Here is a 26,550-nt window from a genome sequence, read left to right on the forward strand (position 1 = left end):
CGGAGTATATTTTCGTTGAACTTTCAAGTAACTCGAGGAAAATTTTGATTGGTTGTTTTTACCGGCCAAACAATACGATAGATTTGGATCAAATACATAACGTCTTAGAGTCCGTGACATTGGGATATAGTGACGTTGTCATAACTGGAGACTTTAATTCCAATATTCTTGTAGACTCGCTTTTAACGGACAATATGTTGACACTGGGTCTCTACCCTACTAATACTACAAACCCTACTCATTTCTCTTCAACTGTTAATACCCTTTTAGATTTATTCTTTGTAAATAATGCCTCCAATATTTTACTTAATGAACAAATATCTGCTCCTTGTTTCTCGAAACACGATTTGATTTATCTAGCTTACAATTTCACCTTGTCGGAGAAAGTGGAGAAGTTTTCGTACCGCGATTTCAGGAACTTGAACTATTCTGCTTTAGATGAGAGGATTCAGGAAGTCGATTGGCATGAAATATATGGACTTATATCTGTTGATGATAAATTGAGCTTTCTTCAAGAAAACATTCTTCGTATCTATGATACAACAGTCCCTATTAAAACGAAAATGAAAAGATCAAACACTAAGCCTTGGTTTAATTCCACTATTAGAAATTTCATTAGAAATAGGGACCTAGCCTACTCTAGGTGGAAACGTTTTAAGACTCCTGAACTTCAGGAAGAATTTCGCACGGCCAGGAATAAGGTTAATAAAGTTATTAATGATGCAAAGTTACGATATTTTTCATCCAAATATTATTCGGCGTTAGACACGAGAAGCAAGTGGAAGGTTATAAATGATATCGGAGTTGGTAAATCCAAGGCGATTTCTACCTACCATGGAGATATCAACGAATTGAATAGATCTTTTGTTAATATTCCGACCTTGGATATAGACACCACTTTCTATCAAGTCACTAATAGGGTAGTGGACAACACACATGTTGACTGCAGTTTTGAGTTTAGATGTGTATCGCACGATGAAGTTATACATAGTCTTATGTCAGTGAAGTCTAATGCCATTGGTCTTGATGGTATTGACCCAAGATTTATTAAAATACTGATTCCTTACCTACTACCTTATTTTACTCATCTCTTTAACTCAATTCTAATCTCCAGTAGATATCCGAGTATCTGGAAACGATCAAAGATAATTCCTATCCCTAAATCCAATGGCGATTTTCGTCCGATTTCGATATTATGCTACCTCTCGAAAGTTTTCGAAAAGATTTTACATAGACAAATGTCTGAATATCTCCAAAGGGAATCGCTGTTATCTGATAGACAAACCGGGTTTCGAGCTCATTATAGTTGCGTTAGTGCATTAGTTGAAGTTTCGGAATCGATAAGGAGTAAAATTGATGATGGTAATGTTAGTTTTCTCGTCCTTCTTGACCATTCAAAGGCTTTCGACTCGGTTGATCATCGTAATCTATATATGAAGCTCAGAAGATTCTTCAAGTTCAGTGATACTTCTATAAAGCTTTTTCAATCGTATCTCAGTAATCGGCAGCAGTCAGTGTACGTAGGAGATGCCATATCAGAGTCAATAATAGTGCCCAAGGGGGTTCCCCAAGGCTCTATAATAGGTCCGCTTCTTTTTTCACTTTACGCAAACGATCTTCCAAGCCAGCTAGTCCACAGCCAGATCATCATGTATGCTGATGACGTTCAGTTGTTTCTTAGCGGTTCTGTTGATGATATTGGTGAATGCGTTACAAAACTCAACCAGGACCTTTCACGTGTTTATAACTGGGCCACAGCAAATGGTTTATTTCTGAATCCTCATAAATCGAAAATTATTGTTTTTCACAAGAGTAAAAGATTTACTCTACGAGACTTGGATGTCACTATAAATCGTCAGAAGATTGATATTGTGTCTAGTGCGAAGAATTTAGGTGTAATTTTTAATAGCTCATTGACTTGGTCTAATCATGTGAATGCTATAGCAGGGCAGACATATGCAAAGCTGCGTACACTGTGGATCACACACTCTTATACACCTATTGAGGTTCGGACTCTATTAGCGAAGATGTTTCTAATTCCTGGTTTGATCTATGGCTGTGAACTGTTTGCGAACTGCGATTCACTAAGCCAACGGAAATTGAATGTAGTTTTTAACAGCATTATTCGGTATGTCTATGGTGTAAGAAGAAATCAACATATTTCCACCATGGCGAATTCCCTTTATGGCTGTAGTTTTGACAATTTACTCAGAATCAGATCTCTACAATTCCTGCATAAGATCATTGTGACACAAACACCCAATTTCCTCTACGACAAATTAGTATTCGCCCGATCTAGAAGGGGTAGAAAACTTGTACCTTTTCGAAGAAGGAGTCTAGTATCTAAATGGCAATTTTATACGAGTACCATACGTCTTTGGAATACCATTCCCCACGAAATCCAAAACATCAGCAACGCGTCAGACTTTAAGAAAAGACTTTTTATTCTTCTTAGTAACTAATTATTCAAAAATTGTTTTTCTCTCCTTTTAAACATTGTTAACTTCTTCCTTAAAGTGAAAACTATTTTAATTTATTATTTTTCTCAATAATTTGTATTTCCATCATTAATATTCAAAAAATTTTTTTTACATTTCTTTTATATTTCCTTAAAATTTTTATATTATTTTTATTATTATTTTTTTCAAAGGATATATGACTGTTCTTATAAGCCTGCACTATAATTATAAGATTTTTTATCTTGTTGTGTAGGTATTCATCAAATAAATAAATAAATAAATAAATAAATAAAGCCTCCGATACATTTTGGGAATGATTTTTATACCCTCCACCATAAGATGTTGGTATACTAATTTCGTCATTCTGTTTGTAACTACTCGAAATATTCGTCTGAGACCCCATAAAGTATATATATTCTTGATCGTCGCGACATTTTATGTCGATCTAGCCATGTCCGTCCGTCCATCCGTCTGTCTGTCGAAAGCACGCTTCCGAAGGAGTAAAGCTATCCGTTTGAAATTTTGGACAAATACTTCTTATTAGTGTAGGTCGGTTGGTATTGTAAATGGGCCATATCGGTCCATGTTTTGATATAGCTGCCATATAAACCGATCTTGGGTCTTGACTTCTTGAGCCTCTAAAGTGCGCAATTCTTATCCGATTGAAATGAAATTTTGCACGACGTGTTTTGCTATGATATTCAACAACTGTGCCAAGTATGGTTCAAATCGGTTTATAACCTGATATAGCTGCGATATAAACCGATCTTGGGTCTTGAATTCTTGAGCCTCTAGCGTGCGCAATTCTTATCCGATCAGAATGAAATTTTGCACGACGTGTTTTGTTATGATATCCAACAACTGTGCCAAGTATGGTTCAAATCGGTCCATAACCTGATATAGCTGCCATATAAACCGATCTTGGGTCTTGACTTCTTGAGCCTCTAGAGTGCGCAATTCTTATCCGATTGGAATGAAATTTTGCACGACGTGTTTTGTTATTATATCCAATAACTGTGCCGAGTATGGTTCGAATCGGATCATAACCTGATATAGCTGCCATATAAACCGATCTGGGGTCTTGACTTCTTTAGCCTCTAGAGAGCGCAATTCTTATCCGATTGGAATGGAATTTCGCACGACGTGTTTTGTTATGATAACCAACAACTGTGCCAAGTGTGGTTTAAATCGGTCCATAACCTGATATAGCTGTCATATAAACAGATCTGGGGATTTGACTTCTTCAGCTTCTAGAGGCCGCAATTCCTATCCCATTTGGCTGAAATTTTGCATGACGTATTTCATTTTTACTTTCAACAACTGTGTCAAAAAAGGTTCAAATCGGTTCATAACCTGATATAGCTGCCATATAAACCGATCTGGAATCTTGACTTCTTGACCCCTAGAGGTCGCAATTATTATCCGATATGCCTGAAATTTTTTACGACGGATCCTCTCGTGACCATCAACAAACGTGTTTATTAAGTTCTGAATCGGTCTATAGCCCGATACAGATCCCATATAAATCGTTCTCTCTATTTTTCTTCGTGAGCCCCAATGGGCGCAATTCTTATACGAATTGGCTTGGCAGGTCTCCAACATATAATTTAATTGTGGTCCAAACCGGACCATATCTTGATATCGTTTTAATAGCAGAGCAACTATTTTCTTATATTCTTTTTAGCCTAAGAAGAGATGCCGGGAAAACAACTCAACAAATGCGATCCATGGTGGAGGGTATATAAGATTCGGCCCGGCCGAACTTAGCACGCTTTTACTTGTTTTACCTCTAGTAGATCTGGCGAAATCAATAAATCCATACAGATATTGTGGTGCCTGCGTGTAGGTCAGTTTATGCAGGAAAGTAAGCGATCTTAGGAACAACAATTGCTGTAAGGAGACGCCATACAGAGATAAACAGTATTCAGAGATGGAATCGCGCTGTCTCAAGCCAAATACATAACGAGTAACGCAATTAAAAAAGGTGTTTAGCTTACGTCTACTTACCGAGTCGCAATTAGCAAACAACTCACAGCCGTAGAGAATGCCAGGAACAAGATAAGTCTTTGCCAAGAGAAACTTAACCCGCAGCGGAGTAACCGACTGAGTGGCCCAGAGAGCACGCAATTTTGAATATCCCTGACCAACGACAGAGTCGGTATGATTACTCCAAGTCAGAGTGCTGTTAATAACAACGCCCAAGTTCTTTGCATGAGGAACGATTTCCAATCTAGAGTCGTTAATGAATATACCGACATCACATGAAAAACGAGACAGCCTGTTTCTGATAACCACACACTTGGACTTTACAGGGTTGAGACACAGGCCATTGGCTTTCGCCCACGTGCTGACTCTTGACAGATCATGATTAAGCAGACGTATGTTTTCAGCAATCTCATCCCTCGGACTGCCGATATATATTTGTACATCGTCAGCGTACATATGTACCTCACAATAAGACAATTGACCCTCCAAGTCGTTACTGTACAATAAAATAAGAAGAGGACCCAGAATTGATCCCTGAGGAACACCTTTTGAAACAAGCAGAGGTGCCGATAGTCGTTTGTCTGTTTAAATCACGCTACAGTCTTCAAAAATAGAGAACTTGAGCTGAAACTTTGCACAGATTCTTTTTTTGTCCATAAGCAGGTTAAAATCGAAGATGGGCTATATCGGACTATATCTTGATATAGCCCCCATATAGACCGATCGGCCGATTTAGGGTCTTAGGCACATAAAAGCCACATTTATTATCCGAGTTTGCTGAAATTTGGGACAGTGAGTTGTGTTAGGCCCTTCGATATCCTTCTCCAATTTGGCTCAGATCGGTCCAGATTTGGATATAGCTGCCATATAGACCGATCCCCTGATTTAGGGTCCTAGTCCCGTAAAAGCCACACTTATTATCCGATTTTGCTGAAATTTGGGACAGTGAGTTGTGTTAAGCCCTTCGATATCCTTCGTCAATTTGGCTCAGATCGGTCCAGATTTGGATATAGCTGCCATATAGTCCGATCCCCTGATTTAGGGTCCTAGTCCCATAAAAGCCACACTTATTATCCGATTTTGCTGAAATTTGGGACAGTGAGTTGTGTTAGGCCCTTTGATATTCCTCATCAATTTGGTGCAGATCGGTCCAGTTTTGAATATAGCTGCCATATAGACCAATCTCTCTATTTAAGGTTTTGGACCCATAAAAGGTGCATTTGTTGTCCTATGTCGCCGAAACTCAGGACAGTTATTTAGGTTAAGCCCTTCGACTTCCTTCTGCAATATGGCCCAGATCAGTCCAGATTTGAATAAAGCTGCCAGCTATCTCGATTTGAAGTTTTGGCCCCATATAAGGCGCATTCATAATCCGATTTAATTGAAATTTGACACAGTGACTTATGTTAGGCTTTTCGAAATCCTTGTCGTATGTAGCTCAGATCGGTTTATTTTTAGATAAAGCAACTTAAAAGACCAATATTTTGTTATACACAATAGAACAATGACTTGTACTTATAAGTTTTGGTCCTAATCGGAACATATTTTGATATAACTCCTAGGGGACAAAAGGTATAAAATTTTCACCTGATTTTGATGAAAGGTGGTTTACGTATATTCCCGAGGTGGTGGGTATCCAAAGTTCGGCCCGGCCGAACTTAAGGCATTTTTACTTGTTATTTTCTGAAATTTTGGCGGTGTTCGGCTTCATATTTTGCGATTTACGAAGACATTTTCGGTTCGATTTTCATTTTGATGCATGGTGACAACATTTGTAGTGTCTTTGCTGTGGTATTCGTCAACATCCGATAATTCAGTTAAAGTTATACAGCTTGAAAGTGAACAAGTAAGCTTGGTTCAGCAGTGCCGTATCTTGGGTGTGGTAGGTACCCATGGTTTCCGGTAAAAATGTTTCCTCAGTAACAGAGTTTGTATTTAAATTATTTTGGTCTCAAGAAGTCATATCGGGTTATCTGTACAATACTGACCATACTGACCGATTCGGATGAAACTTAGCGCTGATGTTTTAAGTCATTAGATAGTGGTTTGATTTTAGCCAAATCGGATGAAAATTTAGGGTTCTTATGGCTAAGGAAGTTAAATCCAGGGATAGGTCTGAATGGGGCCGACCGATTCGGATCATACTTGATTTCTTGAGCCCCTGGAAACCACAATTTTCATCCGATTAGGCTGAAATTTTGTAAATAGTGTTATGTTAATACTTTTAATACTTACTTTCTATTTTCATCCGATTTGGCTGAAATTTTGCACAAAGTGTTATGTTATGACTTCTAACATACAATGCCAAGTACGGTTTAAGTCAGTCTATAACCTGATATAGCTCCCATACAAACCGATCTTCCGATTCGAAGATGGGCTTTATCGGACAACATCTTGGTATAGCCCCATAAAGTCCGAGTTACCGATTTAAGGTGTAAGGCCCATACAAGCCACATTTATTTTTCGATTTTGCTGACATTTGATACAGTAGTTTATTTAAGGCCACTCGACATCTTTCTTAAGTTTGGCCCAGATTTGGATTTAGCTGCCGAATAGACCGATCTGGTGATTTAAGGTCTTAGGCTCATAAAAGCCATATTTTTCCGACTTTGCTGAAATTTGAGGCAGCGAGTTGTGGTAGTCCACTCGACATCCTTCTTTGATTTGGCCTAGATCGGTCCAGATTTAGATATAGCTGATCTTCACTCCAAAATCGGCAATTCTGCTTATTTGCGTACCCATTAAGCCGAAAATTAGATTCTTCGTTAAAATGGAATAAGCGGGCGATGAAGTTTCTTAACAGAGCAAGAGTTTTGATAATAAAATTCAATAATTTGTTCAATTCTAAGACGATTAATGGTTAAGTTATAGTCCAAACAGAAGATGTGTGACAGTGAAACAAAATACGAAACGAACATGTGCCAGTGTTGCCAAAAATATAGTAGCTAAAAAATCAACCTATGTGTTTTATTTCAATTGGAGTATTATAATATATTACAACAACATATAACCAATAGTAACAAGCAAAAAGGATACCTACCACCTCGGGTATATATGTAAAACACCTTTCATCAAAATCTGCAAAAAAATTTATACCTTATGCCTCATAGCAGCTTTATCGAAATATGTTCCGATTTGGACAAAATACTAATAAGTAAAGGTCATTGTTCAATTGTGTATAACAAAGTATTGACCTTGTTAGTAGCTATATCTAACAAGTAAAAGATTGCTAAGTTCGGCCGGACCGAATCTTATATACCCTCCATTATGGAACGCATTTGTCGAGCTCTTGCCACGGTATCTCTTTTAAAGCAAATAAAGGAAAAAAGAAAAGAATTGCTATGTTATTGGAACAATATCAAGTAATAGCCCATTTCGGACCATAATTGAACTGAATATTGGAGACCATAGTAGAAGTCATTGTGTAAAATTTCAGCAAGATCTTGCAAGAATTGCGCACTTTAGGGGCTGTAGAAGTAAAATAGGGAAATCGGTTATAGGGGATCTATATTAGACTATAAGCCGATTCTTATCATTTTTGACACGTATTTTAAAGGTCATAAGTGAAGCCGTTGTACAAAATTTCCTCTAAATCGGATAATAATTGCGCCCTCTTGTGGCTTAAGAAGTCAAGACCACAGATCGGTTCATATGGAAGCTATATTAGGTTATGGACCGATTTGAACTTTTCTTGGCACAGTTGTTGAAAGTCATATCAAAACACCTTATGCAAAATTTCAGCTAAATCGGATAATAATTACGTGCTCTAGTGGCTCAAGAAGTCAAGATCCCAGATGGGTTTATATGACAGCTATATCAGGTTATGGACAGATTTGAACTATTATTAATGCAGTTGTTGTAAGTCATAACAAAACACATCATGCAATATTTCAGCCAAATCAGATAAGAATTTCTCCCTGTAGAGGCTCAAGAAGTCCAGACCTCAGATCGTTTTATATGGCAGCTATATCAGGGATATAGAGAAGAAGCTCAAAATGTCAAGACCCAAGATCGGTTTATATGACAGCTATATCAAAACATAGACCGATTTGAACCACACCCAGCACAGTTGTTGGAAGTGATACCAAAACACCACGTTCAAATTTTCAGTCAAATCGGATAGGAATTGCGCACTCTAGAGGCTGAAGAAGTCAAGACCCAAGATCGGTTTATATAGCAGTTATATCATGTTATGAAACGATTTCAACCATACTCAGCACAGTTGTTGGAAGTCATAATAAAACACCTCGTGGAAAATTTCAGCCAAATCGGATATGAATTGTGCCCTCTATCGGCCCAAGAAGTCAAGATACCAAATCGGTTTATATGGCAGCTATATCAAAACGTGGATCGATACAGCCCATTTACAATCCCAACCCACCTACGCTTATAAGAAGTATTTGTGCAAAGTTTCAAGCGGCTAGCTTTACTCCTTCGAAAGTTAGCGTGCTCTCGACAGACAGACGGACGGAAGGACGGACGGACAGATGGACGGACATGGCTAGTTCTACTGAAAATGTCATGACGATCAAGATTATATATACTTTATGGGGTCTTAGACGAATATTTCGAGGAGTTACAAACAGAATGACGAAATTATAAAACCCCCATCCAATAGTGGAGCGTATAAAAATAAACCGATCTGAACCATCTACGACACGGATGTCGGATAAGTCACTGTGTCAAATTTTAGTGAAAGCGGCTTTTATGGGGCCAAGTCTTTAAATCGAGATATCGGTCTATAAGGCAGCTATATCCAAATCTGTACCGATATGAGTTAAGATGCAGAAGAATATGGAAGGGCCCAACACAACTCACTGTCCTAAATTTCGATGAAGTTGGACAATAAATGCACCATTTATGGCCCCAAAAACCTTAAATCGAGAGATCGGTCTATATGGCAGCTATATCAAAATCTTAACCTAACTAAGCCACATTGAAGAATAATGTCGAAGGACCCAACGCAACTCACTGTCGCAAATTTCTTCGATATCGAACAATAAATGTGCCTTTTATGGGCCCAAAATCTTAAATCGAGACATTAGTCTATACCGCAGCTATATCCAAATCTGGACCCGTTTGTGCCAAATTGCAGAAAGATGTTGAGTGGCCTAATACAACTCACTGTTCCAAATTTCAGCGAAATCGGACAATAAATTTGTTTTTATGGGCCTAAGACCCTAAATCGGCGGATCGGACTATATGTCAGCTATATCCAAATCTGGACCGATGAAGATCAAATTAAAGAAGGATGTCGAAGGACCAAACACAACTCACTGTCTCAAATTTCTGCAAAATCGGATAAGAAATGTGGCTTTTATGGGCCTATGACCCTAAATAGTCGGATCGGTTTATATGGGGGCTATATCAAGATATAGTCCGTTATAGGTCATCTTCGAACTAAACCTGCTTATGGACAAAAAAAGAATCTGTGCAAAGTTTCGGCTTTATATCTGAATTTTTATAGACTGTAGCATGATTACGGACGGACAGACCGACGGACATGTCTAGATCGTCTTAGATTTTTACGCTCATCAAGAATATATATACTTTATAGGGTCGGAAATGGATATTTCGATGTGTTGCAAACGAAATGGCAAAATGAATATACCGCCATCTTTCGGTGGTGGGTATAAAATTTCGTGGTAAACATATTACGTCAACTAGCTTCTCCATCTAGCTCTATCGTTCACCAAGTGCTTGGCTTAATTCCACGATATATGGGTTGAATTCAACCTTCTTTTCGTACTACGGTTACATGTGTATTTCGGGCTGTGTTTGCGGGTTCCAGTCTAGGACATTGCTCGCTATATTATCGAGCAGTGGGCGTGGGATATGACCCAATCAAGTTTATTTTCTTTTCCGGATTTCTACATCGACAGGGAGAAGTGTTTGTTCTCATTCGCAATTCTTCGCTTGAAATACGCTTTGGCCTGATAATTTACAGCATTTGTCGTAGGCAGCGTTTTATAAAAACTTGGTTTTATAGTCGCTTATGTCAAGTTGAACAGCCATAAAATAAATAGATTTTACACATGGTGAAGATTCTGACTTTTGTATTGTGTGGTTTGTCACTGCATCCCCAGACTTTGTTGAGTTTAAGAAGGGCGCTTCTAGCCTCGATGATGCGTTCGCGTATATCTGCTTTCTATCCTCCGTATGTATCAGTAAAATCAGTCTGATTAATATTTTGTGGGCACAGTAGCTGGCACATATCAAAAAAAGCAATAATAGCAGACTGAAGGATTTTTGTGATATTTTCCCCAAGGTTGTTTTGGGTACATCGAAAACGTTTGTTCATATTTGATAATAATTTAGTGTTCCTATTTTTTCTGCTAATATCTAAGTCTACTACCAAGACAATAATGATGTATATTAAATCAAGCAAAAAGCTTTGAAACCCCTTCAACAAATTACTACTATTTATTAGGTCTCTTTAAATTACTACATTACATTATTTGTGAACTTTTTTACGCATAACGGTGCTGCTTTATTGTAGGCATTTCAACCATTAGTGTTTGCCCATTAAATTCTTTACGAGGAGAGACCAATTTCGGGTTAGGGTCAACTTTGGTTATCCAAATAATCTTCCTAAAAAAAGGCAACACTAACATTTACGGCATATCATCTAGTCACGTACGCTCTAAACGACTAATTTTGTCATCAGGTAATGGGGTAAAAGCGGCAACAATAATGACCTCAACAACAGAAAGGAAATGAATGCTAAGCCAATAACCATTTACGAAAAGAAACACACTGCCCAAAAAAAAGGACATTATATATCCTCCTTCGTGTCCTCCTACATGTCCTCGAATCAACCCTAGATCACTTGGCATACGAAAAGAGGTTGTCCTCTCCAATTCTCCGAATAGTTGGACCCCAATGTCCGCAGGCTGTTTGTGTTGTTCACATTCTGCATGGAAACGTTAAACTCTAATGCCCTGATAAGACAATAATGTTCATTCATATCGTTGTGGTTACCATTTCCAGTCTCTTTTGTTGTCTTCTTTGGGGCTTTTCTTTTTTTTCGAAATGTGAAATGGTTGAATACACATTTTTGTTTGTTTTGTCTTTTTGTAGATTTATATTATTTGTAGTCTTGGCCACAAGAATTCATTAAGTTTCACGATTATAATTGATTATCACGCATAGGGAGGCGACGCTTGAGATATGTATGTGTCTCCTTTTAATTTGGGTGCACACTTACAGGCCAACTTTGGAGCTATTATTAAAAATATTATTAAGTTCCTGAACTTAATTCAATGAAATTCAAATCATTCTGTAATTATAAGGCATGATAATGACTTTCTACTCTCACTTTTTTGCCTTTGTCGACAGAACTTATGTGATGTTTATTAATAGAATAGAAAAAACAGCAAACCGAATGTCTTTAATTATTTTCTTTATTCATGTGACCGTTAAATTTTATTGCCTCTATTATTTATATGTGTACGTAATACTTTTGTCTTCTCAACTTACTTATTATCATTAAGATAAACTTTCATAGGGCTGCATTTATGCATGTATGATATATTTTCGAGGAAAATGAAAAGCAAGTAGATTATGAAGTCAAACACAAGGCTTTCAAGCTATAAGAGGTTAACCTAAAAGCCACCTTATAAAATCAGTTTACTTGGTTCCAGACTTTAAATCCCGACGTGATAACTGCTATTTATTTGTATATATAACCAAAGTTGTCTTTCTTTATCTCTTTCAAGCTACCTTCCGCACAAATAAGGTTTTCCGTTATATATTTTGCATATACCCCAGATAAGTAATTATACGTGATCAAAAATTGTGCTGTTTATACCCTACACCACCACTGTGGTACAGGGTATTATATATTTGTGCATTTGTTTGCAACGCTAAGAAGGAGAAGAGCTAGACCCATTGATAAGTATACCGATCGACTCAGAATCACTTTCTGATTCGATTAAGCCATGTCCTTCTGTGAGTCCATGTATTCTTGTAATCCAAATGCAGGTCGTATTTGTTGTCCGATTGTCACTAAGTTTTGCACATGTCACTTTTTTGACCCAAGGACAAACGCAATGGATTTTGAAAAAATAGGTTCAGATTTAGATATAGCTCCCGTACATATCTTTCATCTGATATGGTTTTTTAAGGCTGTAGAAGCCACAGAAGCAGATCCGACTATATTATAACCTAAACCACCGAGTATACGTAATACTTTTGATAGATAGCACTTTTATCCAAATATAGTCAGACTTTAATTTTGCCTACCTATTGAAATATCCAAAAGAACCTTATACGATTTTCTTACGATGGTACGAAAATTGTTGCTTTTTCAGGATGCCCATCTCAGCAAAAATTCAAAAAACTAAAAGTCGAAAATCTGCAAAACCAAACGAGATATAGTAGACCTCAGGCGAAATTTTCTGTATGAATTTTTGAGCACTTTCCAGTAAAAATTTTGGAAATCACACCACAAGTTAAGATTTCGAGAGGCGTCCGGACGAATTATGGCCTTGAAATTTTGTACATAATCCCTTTAACTCTCTGCCCGTTTTCAAACGCCGAACTTTTTACTTGAGCTATCGATTCTGACCCACTATGAAGCATCTCAATACTCAGGCGTTTTAACGTTCTGATATTTACTGGGTACAGTAAATTGCGGATGTCGTTTCATTTTGTCATTCCGTTTGCTACACATCGAAATATCCATTTCCGACCCTATAAATTATATATATTCTTGATCGTCGAAAAAATTTAAGACGATCTAGCCATGTCCGTCCGTCTATTCGTCTGTCTGTTAAAATCACGCTACAGTCTTTACAAATAGAGATATTGAGCTGAAACTTGGCACAAATTCTTTTTTTGTCCATAAGCAGGTTAAGTTCGACGATGGGCTATATCGGACCCTATCTTGATATCGCCCCCATATAAACCGATCCGCCGATTTAGGGTCTAAGGCACATAAAAGCCACATTATTATCCGATTTTGCTAAAATTTGGGACAGTGATTTATATAAAGCCCCTCGACATCTCTCTGCAATATGGCTCCGATCGGTCCAGATTTGGATATAGCTGCCATTGACCGATCTCTCGATTTAGTGTCTTGCGTCCAAAAAAGGCAATGCGCCTTTTGTCCGATTTCGGCGAAATATGGGACAGTGTATTGTGTTCTCCATTTTTCCTCAATTTGGTCCAGATCGGTCCAGATTTGGATATAGCTGCCATATAGACCGATCCGCCGATTTAGGGTCTTAGGCCCATAAAAGCTACATTTGTAATCCGATTTCGCCGAGATTTGGGATGTGTAAGGCTCTTCGACAGTTTTTCTGCAATTTGACGCACATCGGTTCAGATTTGGATATAGCTTTCATATAGACCAATCTCTCGATATTAGGTTTGGGCCCATAAAAGGCGCATTTATTGTCCGATTTCGCTGAAATTTGGGACAGTGAGTTGTGTAAAGTCATTCGGCAGCCCTCTTCAATTTCGCCCAGATCGATTCAGATTAAGATATAGTTGCTATATAGACCGATCTCTTAATTTAAAGTCTTGGTCTCATAAAAGGCATATTTATAATCCAATTTCCCCGAAATTTGACGCAGTGACTTATGATAGGCTTTTCGACATCCGTGTCGTATATGATTCAGATAGGTCTATATTTGGATATGACTACCAAACAGACCAATATTTTGTTCTACAACATTGAACAACGACTTGAACTTATTGTACCACATTATATCAAGTGTCGAATTTGGTTCAAATGGGACGCTTTATCGATAATCGTAAATTATGCATTTTTCACCGAATTATGATGAAAGGTGGTTTACATATATTCCCGAGGTGGTGGATATCCAAAATTTCATGAAAATTTCTACTACAAAGAAAATAAAATAAAGAAAATAATTGAAATGCTGTTGGAGCTATATCAAGATTTGGTTTAAGTCATTGTGTAAAATTTCAGCCAATTCGAATTAAAAATTGCGAGATCGGTTAATATGGGGGCTGTATCATAGACCGATTCAGATCATATTTGATACTTATATTTAAAGTCACAGGAGAAGCCGTTGTACAATTTCAGCCAAATCGGATGATAATTGCGCCCTCTAGAGGCTCAAGAAGCCAAGATCCCAGATCGGTTTATATAGCAACCATATAAGGTTATGAACCGATTTAAATCATACTTAGCACAGTAATTGGAAGTTATAACAAAACACGTCATGCAAACTTTCAGCCAAGTTGGATAATAATTTCGCCCTCTAGTGGCTCAAGAAGTCAAAATCCAAGATCGATTTATATGGCAGCTATATCAAAACATGGACCGATTTGGCCCATTTACAATCCCACTGACCTACACTAATAAGAAGTATTTGTGCAAAATTCCAAGCGACTAGCTTTACTCCTTCAAAAGTTAGCGCGAGTTCGACAGACAGACGGACGGCGGACAAGGCTAAATCGACGTAAAATGTCATGACGACCAAGATTATATATACTTTGTGGAGACTTAGACAAATATTTCGAGGAGTTACAAAAAGAACGACGAAAATAGTATACCCCCATAATATGGTGGAGAGTATGAAATTGCTAAGTGGAGACAAATGCTAGGGTATGGGGCGTTGAATGATTATTAAAATGAGATAAGTTACTAAAAGAATAGTGGAAAATACAGCTGCAGTCCTTTTTTATCGCAATTCAGTAGCATTTTGTTGTCACTCTGTCAACTAAAGCAGCGTTGAGCGGAGTGGCTGTGCACAAATCATAGCATACCCTGCGATTGCATTTTCAGCTGATTCTTACTAAATTTTGCAAAATTGGCATCAGATTTGTTGCTATAAAAAGATATCGCCCGTTTAAATTGGGCAATATCTTTTTATGGCGTGGGTGTGGATATATTTTGTCTGTTTGTACTGTATAAAATCTTGATAATTCTACCTTACTTCCATTTGTTCCCCACAAAAGTTGTTCACTTTATTTTTAGACAACTTTGAAAGGCGAATTGTTTCATTGTTTTGGACCTTGGTCGTCTCAGTTATTGCAAATCCTACATCAATTTATGGGCATCTTGCCAATCTACGATTATTGCATTCTTTTCATCGTTGGCAGACACATTGGCCGCACGTGCGCCAATATTGTTGCAACGCTACCAATTGATTTTACTGCTTTTAGTCGTGCCGTGAAAGCGTTCGCCGACAATTGTCGCATAACCAAACGTTTGAGAATTTCATGGCGCGTGAATTGCTTACCGTTCTATGTGTATCTTTTTTCAATAGCCTTGTGGCATTGGTAGGTTTTTCGTTTATCAGCTGTGTTCCCAATAAATGGTTAAGGGTATTTGCAAAACAATTGCTGCTGCACAGCAATTTCATTGTGAATCTGTTAGAATAATTGAAATTCACTTTGAGTTTGTGCCAGGATCATGTTTTGCGCGTGAGATCTTTTGGATAAAGGAATAATGCGATAATACCAATCACATGTGTTTGGCGGCATATAAAATGCAATGTTGGTTGGCTTAGATGCTGCAGTTGTCGCTTGAGTGCTAATGCCATGGTAATTGCTCAAATATACAATAGAAAAGAAGTGAACAACCGATTGATAAGATCCGATAACCGAAATGTAATTGTTCTGTAAACATTTAGCAAGCACAATTGGTGAGATGACTTTATGGGGAGACATCTTCAGATGAAACGAGTACAATGGTATTAAGTTCGGCGCGGTCGACATAGTACAGTGAAAAATGCATCATTTATAAACCCATAGTAGCCTATGCAAGGGTCTAACACAACTCTGTACCAAATTCATCGGTTAAACCAATAAGTAAAGACAAAAGCAGGACGGTGCCAACTTTATATTATCCCACACCTACCCTATAAGTACAAAATGGGAGCTATATTAAATTCTGAATCAGTTTTGATGAATCTCGGCGGATGTTTTCAGGTGGGCTATTAGGCAACCCGTATCAAATTTCGAACAAAGCAAATATGTTCAATCTGTAGTAACTACGGTTGTCAAATGACAACATTATTGCAAATTACCCAAAATCTGTCGAAGATATATATGAGAGCTACTACATCTAAATATGAACCGATTCCAAAATTCTTGGATATTGTATAGGGCATCGAGGAAAGTATTGTGCACAATATTGGCATGATTGGTCAATAAATGCGGATAGTGGCTCTAAAGTGAAAATCGGGCGATATACATATATGATAGCTATATCTAAATCTGAATCGATTTATATGAAATTCATCAATAATATTAAAAGTTATAAGAAATCCTCCCTGCCAAATTTAAAGAATCGGTTAGGTTAGTGTTAGGTTAAGTTGAAAAGAGGGTGCAGATATTAATCCCTCCATACCACTGTGGACATACACCTAAGCTCGTAAGCGGCTTGTTGTGCGCTCTAAAAACTATAAAGTAACCTCTAAAGAAAAAATCTTAAGTTAGGAATTCCGTGCTACTTACATAATCCTTAATTGTTTTCAATACCACTCCTCTAAGTTGGTTTATGTCTCGTATTGTGTGGAAACCTAAGTGCCGGTATATTAGACGCGAAAGCCGGGCAATGACAAAGAAAATGCTCCAACGTCTTATCATCTTCTCCGCATGCCCTACACATGTTATCACTTGCCGCACTAATCTTACATAAGTGAGTTCGTTGTCTTATGTCTGACCTCCTTCTTACTTCCTTTCAGTAATAGCCTGGTTGTATCACGATCCGTATCACCCCATAGGATTTTCGCCATTCTACCGACTGTTTCACTGTTCCACTGGATTGCATGCGCATTCGTCGTCCACGCCATTAACTCAGACTGCGTCGACCCAAAAGGCTTCGGGTTAACCATGTTTATTGACGGTAGTCCTCTGGCCTTCACCTCCAAATCGTCTGCCCTTTCATGTGCGGGTTGTGACATCCTCAGAGAAGGCGTTAATCTCCTTCTTACACTGCAAGACTGTTCGTGACCTTACCGTCCTGGTTGTTATTGCCCTTATGGCAATTCTACTTTCGGTAAAGATGTTCGCAGTCGACGTCCTTGCGTTTGCACTACACCACCTCACGCATTCCGTGATCGCCCGGATCTCCGCCTGCAAGACCGTATCAGGCAGTCTAAAATATTGGGTTGCCCAAGAAGTAATTGCGGATTTTTCATATAGTCGGCGTTGACAAATTTTTTCACAGCTTGTGACTCTGTAATTGCATTCTTTCTTCTGTCAGTTATCAGCTGTTACTTTTAGCTTGTTTTAGAAAAAATGATAAAAAAAGTATATTTGATTAAAGTTCATTCTAAGTTTTATTAAAAATGCATTTACTTTCGTTTAAAAGATCCGCAATTCCTTTTTTGCAACCCAATATATCTCGGTCCCTGGGTTCTTAATGTAAACCCCCAGGCCCACTCTGTCCTCTAGCTTTGATCCATCCGTGTAATATGATCTTCCAGATGGCAATACTAGGGTTCCGTCAATCCAAGACTGTGCCGATGGCAGCAGTGCCTCGCACTCGACTTCAGTGTTCATCTCAGGTATCCGATCGGAAACCTCTTCCCTTCCTTCCAGGTTTCCTATCGTCGCCCCGATTTTACCGCGATGGTATGAGCTGCTCCCATCCACAATCCATTCTCCGATCGCCTTAAGTCTCATAGCCGCAGTGGCTGCCTCAAACTTAAACTGTATGTCAATGGGTCCGATATCCAGAGTAGTCTCCAGTGCCCTAGTAGGCGTGGTCCTCATCGCTTCGCCTATGTCAAGACAACATGTTCTCTGAACCAACATGTTCTCCTTATGTTGCACTTTTTCTCCATAGCAGTCCACCAAACTACTGAAGCGTAAGTAAGTATTGGTGTAGTCACGCCCCTGTAGAGCCAGTGGACTATCCTAGGATTCAGGCCCCATTTCAAGCCTACGGCCCGTCTATATAGTGCCCAACATCTGTGAGCCTTCTCAGTATGCTACTGAATGTGGTATTTCCAATTCAGTTTCCTGTCCAATCTGACCTAGTCAGATATCGAAATCGTCCTATTGAGGAAACGTGGTGCGTTAAATTGGCCCACCTTCGTCTTCATCGTAAACAGGTATATTTCAGTCTTCTCTGGGTTAACATTGAGACCTCTGGGTCTAGCACAGTCATATGCCATATGCAAGACCTTTTCGGCCCTTCTGCATAGCTCGTTCGGATCCTTACCCCTTAAAAGGTAAGGATCCGAAGGTAAGGGTTCAAACCCCTTCTCAGTCAGCATCTGTAATAGGTCATATATGGTGGTCACCCATAGAAGTGGCGATAAAATGTCCCCCTGTGGCGTGCCCTGTGCCACTTTCTCGGTTAACAAATGAGCACTTTATGGCAATATTTCTCAATATGGGACGAATATGGGGGCTATATCTAAATCTTAACCGATTTCGACCAAACTTGATAGATGTTGTGGAAGTCGTCGAGGAAAGCGTTGTACAAAATTTTGAGAAGATTGAAAAAAATACTTCCAGCAAATCGGACGAACAAATATGTGGGAGCTGTATCCAAATTTGAACCGATATTTTCCAAATTCAAATGGCTTCGTTTCTACTCCCAAAATTTGATGACGATCGGATGACCGTGTGCCAAGTTTGAAGACGATAGGATGAAAAATGCAACCTGTACTTTGTACACAAATTTACATGAACAAATGACAGACAGACAGGCATAGCTGAATCGAATCAGAAAGTGGTTCTGAGTCGATCGGTATACTTATCAATGGGTCTTCCTTCCTTCTGGGTGTTACAAACAAATTCTCTAGGTTATAATACCCTGTACTACAGTAGTGGTGTAGGGTATAAAATGCATCTTTTATGGGCTTAAGAACTTAAATCGGGAGATCGGTTTATGTATATGGCAGCTATGTCCAAAAATTGACCGATCTGAACCATATAGGGCAAGAATATCGAAAATCTTAAAAGGGCTCACTGTGAAAATTTTAGAAAACTGGACAATAAATGCGCCTTTGTAGGTCTAAGGCCTTAAATCAGGATGTCGGTCTATATCACAGCTATATGTAAAGGGTGATTTTTTTGAGGTTAGGATTTTCATGCATTAGTATTTGACAGATCACGTGGGATTTCAGACATGGTGTCAAAGAGAAAGATGCTCAGTATGCTTTGACATTTCATCATGAATAGACTTACTAACGAGCAACGCTTGCAAATCATTGAATTTTATTACCAAAATCAGTGTTCGGTTCGAAATGTGTTCAAATTTTGACAAATTTTGTTCAGCGATGAGGCTCATTTCTGGTTGAATGGCTACGTAAATAAGCAAAATTGCCGCATTTGGAGTGAAGAGCCGTCAACCAGAAGCCGTTCAAGAACTGCCCATGCATCCCGAAAAATGCACTGTTTGGTGTGGTTTGTACGCTGGTGGAATCATTGGACCGTATTTTTTCAAAGATGCTGTTGGACGCAATGTTACGGTGAATGAACACATTTCGAACCGAACACTGATTTTGGTAATAAAATTCAATGATTTGCAAGCGTTGCTCGTTAGTAAGTCTATTCATGATGAAATGTCAAAGCATACTGAGCATCTTTCTCTTTGACACCATGTCTGAAATCCCACGTGATCTGTCAAATACTAATGCATGAAAATCCTAACCTCAAAAAAATCACCCTTTATGTATAGGCCGATTTGGACCATATTGAACACAAATTTTGAAGAGCTTAACACAGCCGACTATATCAAATTTCAACGAAATTGGGTAATAAATGTGCTTTTATGTCCCAAAAACCTAAAATGAGGAGATCAGTATATATATCACGGCTATATCAAAATATAACCCTATCCTGACCTTACTCGTTACGAATGTCGAGGAGTCTAACACAACTCATTGTGCAAATTTGAATGGGCCCAAGACTTTAAATCCAGAGATCGGTCTATATGACAGCTATATCCAAATCTAGGCCGTTTTTGACCATGTTGAACTGGCCAAGAACGACATGTAAGTATGCGAATTACACCCTTGACCATCCATCAGCGGTCTGAGTGGATACTTCTTTCATATCAATGAGTACAAGTTTAAGCTCAATGATAGGGGACCTCCTTTTTATTGCAGAGTCCTTATGGCTTGCTGCTGAGCAACACCACTTTAGTTGAAACTTTCATAGCTGTTATTATCCGACAGTGAACCAATCCGAGTGGTGACAGTAGAAAAGGTATAGTGTCGGCATAATTGCAACTCGAGCTCCTGGACCTTAAATATCTCACACACTACACTCAAAAGTATTTGATATGCGATTGAAAGGAGACTTAATCTTTTGGTGTTGGTATATACTGCATTGTATTCTTTCTTGTGTATGGGGCATAGTATGGTAAAGTTGCCAATCATTTCTGCCAAACATGCTTATTTCGATACCATACGGTTTTGATAGTGAAGCAACCCTGTATAGTATCAAACTAATAACGTCTGGTATGGATAAAATATAAAACGATAAGTAACGAAAAACCGGAACAGGCCTGAAAAGACCGGAATAGGCCTGTACAACAAGACCTACCACTTTTATTCTGCAAATGATTTCACATACATTGATTCGCAGATGTGGCAAATGTATGAAGACACCAACACACGCTAATAGTTTTGACAACACAAGACACTTAATCAAGTTTAATGATTACATGAACATATAGAAGGCTATTCAAAACGTATTGAACGTTGAACGGTATTGAATTAATCCTTTGCCTGGCATTGAATTAGTACTAAATAGTATTAAAGAATAATATAATAGAATAATATCACCAGGTATTTGCAGCATAGGCCGGTAACCATGATATATCATATATATTTAAAGCATTTATATTGACGTTGTAATTTTTATACCCGCCACCATTGAATGGGGGTATACTAACCTAGTCATTCGTCTAAGACCCCATAAGACCCGTATATATATTCTTGATCGTCTCAACGTACTGAGTCGATCTATGTATGCCGGTCCGTCCGTTCGTCTGTCAAAATCACGATATCGGTCGAATGCGTTGAGCTAGCCGCTTGAAATTTTGCACAAATACTTTCAATTGATGTAGGTCGTTGGGGATTGCAAATGATTTAGATTTAGACATAGCTCCCATATAAACCGATCTTCCGATTTGGCTTCTTGAGCCCATACAAGCCACAAGGAAGGATTTAGGTGTGAAGACTTTCAAAATATAGCTGGTACAAGAATTGAAGCCGAACGAGCTACCGTAACACAGAATTTTTGGTGAATGGGCTCTTGGAAAGTTGGTCGAAGATCCACTTTTTTATCGAAAAATTGTGTTCAGCGACGAAGCTCATTCTTGCCTCAATCGGTTCGTTAATAAGCAGTATTTTCGATTTTGGAGTGAAGATCAGCCAGAAGTATTGCAAGAGCAACCAAGAAGTCAAATCAGGGGGTGGATATATATGGGCGTATGTCAGGTTATAGACCGCACTAGGCACAGTTTTTGAGAGTCAGAACTGAACACCACTTGCAAAATTTCAGCCAAATCGGACAAAAATTGCGACTTCCAGCGGCTTAAGAATTCAAATCGGGAGACCCCTTTTCGTGGGAGCTATATCAGGTTACAGACCGATTTGGATCGTACCGTACTAAGTTATAACAGAACACTACATGCGAAATTTTAGTCAAATTGGGCAATAATTTCGGCTTGTAAGACCTCAAGGAGTAGACTTCGAATGGACTCCAAAGACCCAACAGCTGCGGTGATGCTATCAGGCCGTATCGCGTTATCTGCTACTGAAACCTCGACTGGTGGAGCGGCTGCACCGGGCTCCACTAGCCGATGGACGACTGGTTAGCAGGGGCTTTTGACGAAGACACCTGATTCGAGTCTCAAGAACAAGGCCGAACCTATTCTTTTTTCGCATGCCTATAATTTGCCTAGGCCATCGGCCTTCCCCGGCAAACCAACACTCTCTTTAAGAGGTTGGAATAATAGAAGACGCATCGTTCTCAATTTTATTGAGAGGCTTGGTGCGAATGATCCTATGACTCTCACCAATAGAGAGAGAGTCCCTAAATTGGGCTCTGGAATTCGTTGCAAAGGCTACCCCAATATATACTGCAGTTGTCAGACCTATAAGGCTATATGGTGTTGTGGTCTGGTGGACGCTTCAAAAGTTCACCTACTGCTCAATACTTAATCGGATCCAAAGGATGGCTTGTTTGTGCATCACAGCCGCACTGAGGACGACAACATTTGATGCACTGAATTAAGTGCTACATCTTATGCCTCTGGACATTGTGGCTTGCCAAATTGCAGCGACCACTGCCGCGAGGTTAAGGGAGCTTTCTCATTGGCAAGCTAACCTTTCGGAACCAGGCCCGAAGACAACGAATGATAGATGGTCACAAAGAGGGAGCTGTGAGCATTCCATACTATGTGGCCTAATCTAGACTTGAAGAGGTCTACTGCTGTGCTGTCATTGGCTAGAATAGACGTCTCAATCATTGTGTTCGTCATGACAGTCGGAAATCGGAAACATGCTTACAGACAGAAGGTTGCCTGCAACGACTTTTGCAGAAGCTGTGTGGACATCGAAGAAGAGACTATAGAACACCTTTGTGTGTGTCTCACACTAGCAGTCAGATGGACTTAAGGTTCTCATTTCTTTGTGAACCTGTCTGATTTAGCGGATGTGAACATTCGCAAGTTATTGGGCTTTTTAAAGCGATCTGGATGGTTCAACTGTAGGAACTAGAGGGCATCTTCCTACTTCTGTTCCTGTGGTATCACAATGGACGAAACGTCTAAGTGAGTCTGATGGCAGACGATCACTTAAACCTAACCTAACCTAAGGGCTAAAGAAGTCAAATCGCGAGCTCAGTTTATATGGAAGATATATCATGTTATAGACCGATTTGGACCGTACTTAGTACAGTTATTGGAAGTCATAACAGAACACCACATACAAAATTTTAGCCAAATCGGGAAGAAGTTGCGACTTCCAGGGGCTCAAAAAGTCAAATCGGGAGAGCAGTTTACATGGGAGCTATATCATGTTATAGACCGAAGTGGACTGTACTTAACAAAGTAATTGGAAGTCAGAACGGAACACCATATACAAAATTTCAGCCAAATCGGAGCAAAATTGCGGCTTCCAGGGGCTCAATAACTCAAATTAGGCGATCGGTTTCAACAGGAGCCATATCGGGTTATAGACCGATTTGGATCTCACTCAGCACAGTTATTGGAAGTCATAACAGAAAATTACGGGCAAAATTTCTGCAATTTTGACGAAGACACCCGGTTCAAGCGGTTAGCTTTACGCGTTCGTCCGCTATCGTGATTTCGACTGGCGGACGGGCAGGCATGGCTAGATCGAGACGATCAAGAATATATATATTTTATGGGGTCGATTTCATTGTGAAATTTGAAAACACATCAAGAATTTCTTGGTATTGCTAGAAAGTTAGTGATTTCGCTTGGTTTAAAAAATCTTTCAGACCAAGTATATTTTTAACAAAATTGTAAGTTAAAACTCGTGCTTCTTCTAAGTTCCATAAAACTAGGCAGGAAATTTTATGAACTAAATTTTTACAAATGTGTATTCAACTTGAATATAATCGATTATATGGATCGTTGAACTGAAAACAACGAAGCTTATATCAGGAGTTAATAAAAGCGTTGTGCACCAAAGGAATATTTTACGTATTGAATACAATTTTGGTTTAGTAAAACTACTTAGTAAATGCAAGTTTTTGATTTTTTTGACACTTACTAAAGATGTGTAAAATTTATTTCTCACTTGGAATTTGTCCTTAATTTATCCATGGTGGGAATAACATTTCAAATGCACATGACGATATCATTATGAAATTTGTAAACACACAAGAATTTCTTGGTATTCCTAGAAAGTTAGTGATTTCGCTTGGTTCATTTAAAAAATCTTTCAGACCAAGTACATTTTTAACCAAATTGTAAGTTAAAACTCGTGCTTCTTCTAAGTTCCATAAAACTATGTAGGAAATTTTATGTACTAATTTTTTACAAATGTGTATTCAACTTGAATAAGTCGTTTTTATGGATCATTGAACTGAAAACAACGAAACTTGTATCAGGAGTTAATAAAAGCGTTGACCACCATAGGAATATTTTACGTGTTGAATAAGATTTTAGTTTAGTAAAATTACTTTTTCAAGAAGTGTAAAATTTTTTTTCGCACTTAAAATTTGTCCTTGATTTATGCAAAATTTAACTAGATTTAACTAAAATTGACTTACCTAATTGGAATAGGTTGGTTTTAATAAAATCTATGAACCAATTTTTTTTGAGTGTGCCGATTTATGGTCTTAGGAACACAAAAGCGCATTTATTACTCGAGTTGGTTGAAATTTGGAAATGTGAGTTGTACTAGGTTCACGGGCCATAATTCGATACAGGTGCCATATAGACTGACCTGCCGAGTTAAGGTCTTAAGGCAATAAAAGCCTTTTTATTACCCGATTACGTTTAAATTTTGAAACTGTGACTTGTATCAAATGTTCAGCACGGCCGAACTTAACACATTTTTACTTGTTTACGTGCAAAGAAACTGACATATGCGATCCATAAGGAAGGTACGAGTATGTAAGATTCGGCCCGACTCGCTTTTACTTGTTCAGTATTATCTGTAGATCCAATCCAATTGGAAAATAATATGGAAATAGGGAAAATTTTTCTTTAATATTGTCTATCCAGATGAAGAATGTTTCATTATGAGTTAACATTATGGCATTGCATTGAAATAAATCGAGCGAACGTTTATTTTTTTCACTTGACTACAGCATAGTAATCTGCTACCAAAATCATTTGGCATTAATATATGTGTTTTAGATCTATTAACATTTTCGGTTTATGGCTAGTATTGATTTATTGGCATTGTGCTGTATGTTTCTCACTTCACTGCCACACCATTGTATGGGTATTTTACATGCCATTTTGGCAAAAGAGGAGTATCCCTCATATAACATCCACAACTGCCCCGAGTACCAACATTCTATTCTATTGTTCACTCGTTTGCAGCCACTATATATTCTCTTCTTTGACTGTGTATGGAAGATTTAGCAAGAGACTGGTTGCGATAAGTGGCAGTGGCTGGGAATTTTGTGGCCACATTGTAAACGTTTCTATTGAAAAAGATTTAAATCGCAAATGAAGTTGAAATATTAAAATACCATAGATTTTTGCCAAGCTCTACAAAGCCAAAGCCAGCAAGGACAGCACAAGGACCCTTCAATGGAATGAAATGGAATACAAGTGGGACGAATGCTAAAGACCCTAAAAGCTAAAGCTCTGTTGCCGAGTGAAACCAGATAAATAGTCAAATTATTTGGGGAACATTTGTAATCAATAGGCAATTTTGTGAATACTCATTTACAATGAAGGCAAATCGATAGGCGACTAAAACGAAAGCGAAAGAGGCAGACAGTAAGAGGAGAAGCTTCGCCAAGCGCTGTTCAATGGCAACGTTGTTCCTTTGTGTGGTTTATGTATTTTAAAGATTAATGTTCTACTTATTAAGACCCTTGCGGAGGGAGTTAATGTAGAACATTAGGGCAGTCTACTCGATCCATAAAGAAAAATTATTTAAATGGCTTTGAACATTGACCTTGCGTACATCAAACACGCCGCCACAGACTTACTGATGCCGCCTGCATGGGCGGTTTTTGTAAAATTTGACTAAATGAACAAATATTTTATTTATAAACATTTGCTAGAGAATAATTCAGGGAGTGTTTTATGCTGAAAGTCGATGATGTCCATGCTTCAAGTTAAAAATATTCTCTTTAAGATTATTGTTGTTCGTGTGGGAGAAGATGAAAGGCACTTAATTACCACTGAGTTATTCATTAAAGTCCTTTGAAGCTTAATTAGATGGCTCTTGGCTAGATGAATTAGCAGAAACTATTACGCAAATTTACTTCACATAAAAGGGAAGTTCATCATTTTGTATTTAGGAATGTATATGAAAATGGCAAATATAAGCGCAAAGGGTTCTTGCAAAGAATTCCCAAGGGATATATAAAAAATTCATAGTAAGTGAAACACGTAAAAATGTATTAAGTCAGGCCGTGCCGACCTTTGGATACTCACCAACGCACAGTGGGCCAAATGGCAAAAAAATTGGAAATAAGTCTACAACTTTTTATCTGTTGA

At 38.4% G+C, this 26,550-nt stretch overlaps 1 protein-coding gene across 1 annotated transcript in view; it reads left to right on the forward strand.

The window, feature by feature from the left end:
• The first annotated feature begins 1,238 nt into the window (after window positions 1-1,238).
• LOC131995287 (protein sidekick-2-like) overlaps window positions 1,239-26,550 on the forward strand; it is a 188,255-nt gene continuing 162,943 nt past the window's right edge. Inside the window, exons 1-3 of the mRNA XM_059363754.1 lie at window positions 1,239-1,367; window positions 1,812-2,128; window positions 15,522-15,701. Coding sequence (XP_059219737.1) covers window positions 1,239-1,367; window positions 1,812-2,128; window positions 15,522-15,701 — 626 coding nt within the window. The remainder of the gene's footprint in view (window positions 1,368-1,811; window positions 2,129-15,521; window positions 15,702-26,550) is intronic.

The sequence above is a fragment of the Stomoxys calcitrans genome, chromosome 2 (assembly GCF_963082655.1).
Source record: "Stomoxys calcitrans chromosome 2, idStoCalc2.1, whole genome shotgun sequence".
NCBI classification, from domain to species: Eukaryota; Metazoa; Arthropoda; class Insecta; order Diptera; family Muscidae; genus Stomoxys; species Stomoxys calcitrans.